Source organism: Lontra canadensis, unplaced genomic scaffold, assembly GCF_010015895.1.
Source record: "Lontra canadensis isolate GAN:19392208 unplaced genomic scaffold, GSC_riverotter_1.0 scaffold107, whole genome shotgun sequence".
In the NCBI taxonomy this organism is placed as follows: domain Eukaryota; kingdom Metazoa; phylum Chordata; class Mammalia; order Carnivora; family Mustelidae; genus Lontra; species Lontra canadensis.
Window position 1 is genome coordinate 1,600,485 of NW_022631101.1, and position 7,239 is coordinate 1,607,723.

Consider the following 7,239-nt stretch of genomic DNA (forward strand, 5'->3'; position numbering starts at 1 on the left):
AATAAATCTGCCAGTTTTTTATAAATGTGAAGATTGCTGGATTGATTCAAAGGGCTGCTCTGATGAGGATGGGGGCTGCCCCTCCCACAGTAATCCACCTTCCCCTCCTCTTCCTCCTTCCACCCTGTACCTGTAGCTCCCAGATCTACCACCCTGAGAAAGCTAAGGACAGTTCCTCACTGTGTGGCATTGGGCAAGTCCTTTTGCTACCCCCAGGCCTCAGTTTCCTCATCTGGGAAACAGTTTATAGTATGACTCTGCCCAGTTCCTCTGGGAATCCTCCCAGCCTCTCTGCTAAAACCAGTGAGCCTTGTACCCATTTTGCAGATGTACGCCATGCTTCTCAGACACATTCTTACAGATGACTTCTTTACCCCAGAGTGCCTTTAATTGTGAAACTTACAGTTTTAAAAAATCAGAATTCAGAAATGACAGCTCATACACACCCCCTTTGGTGGTTCAGTGGGTTGGCAGGTCATAGATGGGGTAGCTAACCTTGCCTGGTTGGAATTTTCCATTTGGATGGGGGTGGGGAACTTCAGGGCTGTGGGGCAGGTTGTCCCACTGGAGGAAACCTTTGTAGGAAGGTGAGGGTGAGCTGGGTGATCGGTCTGAAGGCAAGAAGAAAGAAGGAATCCCTGAGTACTCAAGAGCAGGTTTGGATGGGAGATGGGGGGTGACAGGTGCCCTACAAGGTAAGGGAACAGGTGGGGGATTCCTATGAGGGGCCAGCAGAGGACAGTGGACAAGGACAACAGTAGGTCCAGAACTTGAGACAGGTAAACAAAGCTAAGACCAAAACACAGAATGGTTCATCCCTAGGCACCACCAATTTTTCTACCCCGGAGGACCAACTCCAGTTGGAACAGACCACAGAAGGTCGAGGTGGGGATGGGGGTGGAGGGGGGGCCTGCACAGCTCCTCCGTGTGTTACAGCACAGACTAAAGGGGGGGGGGGGGTAATCTGTTGGGATGACCACTTGACCATTGGTACCAATGGATGGTGGTACAGTCCACAGGGGGGACTCAACGTAAGCCAGTCCCAAGATCGATCCTTGTCTGCCCCCTCCAAGTGAGGTAGATGGAAAATGACGGGGTCTGCAAGTCCCCTGGGAGTTTGCATTTTCCTTACAATGGTCTTTGCCAATGAAGAAGGGGGAGAAGGTGTTCTGGTGTAATGGATGGGGGGCGGGAAGCCACATGAGTGGAAGTGTGAGTGACGGAATGAGTTAGGTAGGTCCGTGTGTCCTGCTGGCCCATCTAGTAGTGGGTGGGTGGGATCCAATGGAAGACAATGTCTTTCCATGACACAGTGCTGAATCAGTGGACTGGGAAGGCAGGGGGACTGCTGGAACGTTCCACCCACTAGTGGGTGAAGTCCCTGTGGAAGGTGCCACCGAGCAGGTTAGTCGGGACGTGACCAAAAAGCCCGGTGGCCCCAGCACCCCTCCAGCCTCCCTTATGCCCCTAAAAGGACTGGGTGGTATTAGCTGGGCCGGTTCAGGAAGGGACAGTGTGGACAGGAGGAGGTCACGTCGGAGACACCACAGCCACATCGAAGACCAAGGTTCCGCGCGCGGCCCCTATTCCTTGGGCGGTGCCTCGGGCGCGGCCGGGGGGTCCCGGGCGCAGAGCTGGGCGCGCACCTCCCGCATCTGCGCCCGCAGCTCGTCCACCGCGCTCTGCAGCGCCGCCGCCTGCACGCGATCCTGCAGGGCCTCCAGCGCCAGCGCCAGGTGGTCCACCTCGTCCCGCATCGTGCTCCAGGCGGCGTGCCGGTCCGTCTCCTTGCGCCGCTGCTGCGCCTGGTGGCGCCAGTACTCCAGCACCAGGCAGCCGCAGGCCACCACGAAGATAGTGGCCTCGCCCAGCAGCTCGGCGCCCAGCTCCGCGGCCGCGTTCTCGTTCAGCGGCTTGACCGCTTGCATACTGAAGCCCATGAGGCGCATCTTGGTGCGCATCTCCGCCCAGTGGTACACTGCGGGGGAAGAGGGGTAAGGGATCTTTGGCGCGGGAGCCGCGGAAATCCCCGCCCCTCGACGCCTCGGTGTCCCGGCCGGAGCAATGGGCACAGGGCAGCCAGAATCGCCGGCGTTAGGGAGTGGGCGTCTTTCAAGAGGAAAGGCGCTCGGGCGGAGGGCGTCATCTGGCCTGGGGTGGCCCCGGGGCCATCTTTTGAAAGCGTCCAGAAGATTCTGGCGAGCAGCCAGGCACGAGAAATGCTGCTCTGTAGGGGAGGTCCTGAATGGGGGCCGAACCTCGGGGGTGGTGGGGGGGGGTGTCACAGATCACCGGTAGGTGTAAAACTTACTGCTTCAGCTCCTACCCCAGCGCGCTCGAGGGCCCTCCAGGCTCCTCCCCTCCTCCCCTGAAGGTGGCGCTGACACTCGTGGTCCCCAGACGCGCGTAGGCTGCGGGGTTTGGGGCTTAAGCCAGGCTGTGCTAACTTCTTTACCTAATCACTTATTCAGGTGAATAAGGGCTGGGAGCATTGTCATCGTCCATAAACACAACACAAGCGCAACATAGATGTTGAAACCCGAGTCACTCCAGGAATCATTAATATCCATCCAGAGACAAGTAGTTGCTGACCGAGAAAATACGGGTCCCCAGGCTCATTAAGGAAGGAACTTATGGAAAACATCTTCTACTTCTCCCCTGTCACCGCAACCAGCCTGACATGATTGCCTTTCCTTCCTTTTAGGTAGAAGAGTAACACATGCACGTGGGGGGAATGATTTAGACCACACGCAAGGGGCTAGACTGTAAAACCCAAGCCTGCCTTTCCACCTCCAGCTTCAGCCCTGCTCCCACTCCCACCACTTTTGGTCCTTTCTGCATTGATTACTTCCCGCTTATCGTCACGATGCCAAATAACAAGCTTATACCTCCATTTCTTGATTTACTAAGTTGAATTTTTTTAAAAATATTGTTTTTATTTAATTTTTATATTTTATTTTATTTAATATTTAAAAAATATTCTAATTTAAAAATTAAAAATAAGGGCTCCGACCCAGCCCTTATGTGACTTTATCACCAATTCTGTATCCTCTCCTTCCCCCACTCTCAACTTTCACAAGTGAGTTAAATTTAAGTTACTTTTTTACTGTTTATTGGTAATCTTTGTCATTGTAGATAATATGCCTATTGCCTGAACTTCCTGCCAAGTGTACCCATCAGTATATTAACTGCCCTACCCTGCCCCCCAATCTCCCCCCTTCTATGGTCAGTGCCCCATACTATTACTGTTACATTGCCACCGTGTCTGTCTGTCTGTCTTTATTTGAGAGAGAGAGAGCAAGCACAGAGGGACAAAGAGAAGCAGACTGCCCATCGAGCTGGGAGCCCATCGTGGCGCTCGATCCCAGGACCCCGAGATCACCACCACCTGGGTCAAAAGCAAGCTGCTTAACCGACTGAGCCACCCAGGTGCCCCGCCATAGTGTCTTTCTAAGGTTAAAATAAGTCTTCAGTGCTTGGTACACAGACTGAGTCTGAAAATGAAAATATAGAGCATGTATATAATTAAGGTTATGTAAATACTAATCACTGGGAACCCATAACGTAGATGTAATTTCGTTTCTGCATTCTGAAGCAGTAACATTAATTGGTGGCTCTAAACATTGCTACATGTCATGTCACATTTTTAGTCTTTTCATAGTTATTTTTTATATATTTTTCCTTTTTATTTTTAAAAGATTTTATTTATTTATTTATTTATTTATTTGTCAGAGAGAGAGAGTGCATGCACAAGCAGGCAGAGTGGCAGGCAGAGGCGGAGAGAGAAGCAGGCTCCTTGCTGAGCAAGTCCGATGTGGGACTTGATCCCAGGACCCTGGGATTATGACCTGAGCTGAAGGCAGTGGCTTCACCGACTGAGCCACCCAGGTGTCCCTCATACTTATTTTTATTTGTTTGTTCGTTTGTTTATGTAGACTTCATGCCCAATATGGGGCTTGAACTCACGACCCTGAGATTAAGAGATGCATGCTCTTCTGACTGAGCCAAGCAGGTGCCCAGTCTTCTCATATTTAGAGTTTTATTTTACCGTATGAAGCTTTTAGTTTTCCCTAGACTGGTTTCTCACCACAAATGCCCGATGTGACCCACCAATGCCTAGCTGACCATGTGACCAAGACCATCCAGCTCTTTGCTTCTATTCTCTCTCTCTCTCCACCCCCCCATTCTCTTTACCAAATAGTCAGCTGTAGACCTGTGAGCTATTTTCTGGGCTGCGGAGGGGCCATCCTCTCATCCTGTCTTCACATTGCTCTCCTTCACACTGTTCCTCCTCTCAGAGGAACTGATTCTTCGTGGAATTCCATCCTAGGTTGGCTGAAGTCTCTCCCTAAGTACCCTTCTCAGAAAGGGTGCTTGGTACCCTTGAATCTTTGCATATTTGAAGTAATTTTTTCCACGTTCGCACTGGACTAGATGATAGTTTTTAGGTCAGAATTACTGGTTCAAAAATCATACGCCTGGGGGGGCTGGGGGGCTCAGCGGGTTACGCACGTGCCTTAGGCTCAGGTCCTGATTCCAGCCTCAGGCTTCCTGCTCAATGGACAGCCTGCCTCTGCCTCTCTCTTTGCTGCTCCCCCTGCTTGTGCTCTCTCTATCCAATAAATACATAAAATCTTAAGAAAAACAAAACAAAACAAAACAAAAAAACCACCAAAAGACAAAGCCATATTCCTCAACAGTTTGGAGAACTTCATTACCTGTAATGGGCAGACAGGCTTTCTTGTCATCCCTGTGGCACCGACATTGCACCAGAATGGGCCTACGAGTGAGTTTCCCTTATTGTAAACCCTTCTATCTGAACCCTGTTTCTCTCTTTAGTCCTGGGGATTTTTCTTGTACATGCATCTAAGGATTAACCTTACCAAAACAGAGATCTGGTCTTTACCCTTGGAATGTCCTGCCAGATAAGACATCTTTGTTCACCAGATAATCTATACCGGCAATGTAATTTATGGTGGGGGCTTTGGGCCAGGTGGTATCAGCTCAGCCTTTGGAAGGGCTAGAAACTAAGGTCAGCCACACAGGTGGTAAATCTCGTCTATATGTCCCATCCCCACTACAACCTCTGATGCCAAGGCTCAGGGGAACTTCCCTGGTTGGCAATACTCCGTATGTTTATTACTCATTGTTGCTGGGAGAAGTTAGTGCTGTCCATGACTCCACGGGGAGAGGACGGCTGGCAGCTCGCACTTGGAATTCTCCTGGGCTGTGCTCTCCGTGTCTCTTCCCTTGGCTGATGGTAATCTGTATCCTTTCACAGTAATTAACTGTAAGGAGGGGTATAACAGTTTTCAGTGAGTTGTGTGAGGACTTCTAGCAAGTTATCGAAACTGGGGGTTGTCATGGGGTCCCCCCCGAGCTTGCAGTTGGTGTCAGAAGTAAGGGTGAACCTAATGAGCCCCTCACTTTGTACATCTTATGCATTTCCTGCTCTCCATTTCCCCTTTATATCTTCTGGAACCCGCCCAATCTGAGGCGCCACCTGCACTGACCCTCCAGGCCTCTAGATGTCCCTCTTCTTGTTTTCTTCACCCTTCCTCCTTCCTCCAGATCCTGGTAGCTTTCATTGACTTCTCCTTTCAGATCATCCAGCAGTTTCAGGGGGATTTGGCAACCATATTTGTGATTTTCATCATCTTTCCTTATCGAAACATGGTATTATAGAAGATCCAAACATGCAGACAAGTTCAGAGTCGCCACTCGATTCTATCACATCGACATCTTGATAAGTGAGCTAAGTGAGAACTCCCGGCATGTGGGCCCATTATGTTAACTGGAAGTTAACTGCAGTTGAGGTTACGGTGCAGGAAACGGGGTGCAGGCACTGCCCAGCCAATGCCAAAATCGGGGCAGGATTGACACCGGGTGCTGACCCAAAGGCAGTGTCTCTCCTGGGGCCTTCTAGGAGCTCCTTTCCCTCCCTGCAGCCCTTGCCCTGATCCAGGCCTCTCCTTTCCCACCCTTGTCCCCTCCAGCATGGCCCCCACAAGGTAGCCAGAAGAGTCCTTCTAAAGTACAGATCTGACCAAGACCTTCCCCTGCTCAGAACGTGCTGTGGCTCACAGTGTCCTCAGGAAAAAAGCCAAAGTCCCTAGCATGATGTCTAAGGTCTCTGAACATCTTTGCAGGGTGATCTTTGGAAAGAACTCACCCATTCCCAAGCCCCTACCAACATTTCCTATTTTCATACAGACTTTTATTGTCTGAAATTAATTTTTTTTTTTTAATTTGAGAGAGAGAGAGAGTGAGAGAGCATGAGAGGGGAGGTCAGAGGGAGAAGCAGACTCCCCATGGAGCCGGGAGCCTGACGTGGGACTCGATCCCAGGACTCCGGGACCATGACCTGAGCCGAAGGCAGTCGCCCAACCAACTGAGCCACCCAGGAGCCCCTGAAATTAATTTTTAAATGAGCAGCAGACATCTTGTGATAAAAATGTGTTGGTTTCTTTGATGCTGAACTATTGGGGAAGGTAAGTAGTCACCAACAGGATGCTAATCTAGAACACTTGTAGGAGATGTCTGTTCCCTTGGAAGTCCCCATTCCAGAGCAGGCCAGGACGAGTTTCTGTTAGTTGACTGCAAAGCATCAATGAGGTATGTGAATTCATTTTAGTCTCTGGCTCGGTCAGTAGAATATGCGATTCTTGATCTCAGAGCTATGAGTTTGAGCCCCATACTGGGTGTACAGACTGCTTAGAAAAAACAAACAAACAAACAAACAAACTTTAGGAGCACCTGGGTGGCTCAGCTGGTTAAGCATCCAACTCTTGGTTTCAGCTCGGGTAATGATCTCAGGGTGGTGAGATCGAGCCGTGTCGGGCTCTGTGTTCATCGTAGAGTCTGCTTGAGAGCCTCTCTCTCCCTCTGCCTCTTCCCCACCTTATACTCTAAGTAAGTAAATAAACAAACAAATAAAATCTTTTTTTTTTTTTTTAAAGGAATTTTAGGGGCACCTGGCTGGGTCAGTGGGTGGAGCACACAACTCTAGATCTCGGGGTCGGGAGTTCAAGCCCCATGTTGGGGCACAGAGCTTACTTTAAAAAACAAAAAGGGGGGGCGCCTGGGTGGCTCAGTGGGTTAAAGCCTCTGCCTTCGGCTCAGGTCATGATCCCAGTGTCCTGGGATCAAGCCCCGCGTCGGGCTCTCTGCTCAGCAGGGAGCCTGCTTCCTCCTCTCTCTCTGCCTGCCTCTCTGCCTACTTGTGATCTCTGTCTGTCA

The 7,239-nt window shown here is 50.5% G+C and overlaps 1 protein-coding gene across 1 annotated transcript in view; it reads right to left on the bottom strand.

Moving 5' to 3' along the window:
- Positions 1-1,230: 1,230 nt before the first annotated feature.
- OPA3 (outer mitochondrial membrane lipid metabolism regulator OPA3) overlaps positions 1,231-7,239 on the bottom strand; it is a 69,332-nt gene continuing 63,323 nt past the window's right edge. Inside the window, exon 2 of the mRNA XM_032838969.1 lies at positions 1,231-1,978. Within this exon, the coding sequence (XP_032694860.1) occupies positions 1,584-1,978 (395 nt within the window). The 3' untranslated portion in view covers positions 1,231-1,583. The remainder of the gene's footprint in view (positions 1,979-7,239) is intronic.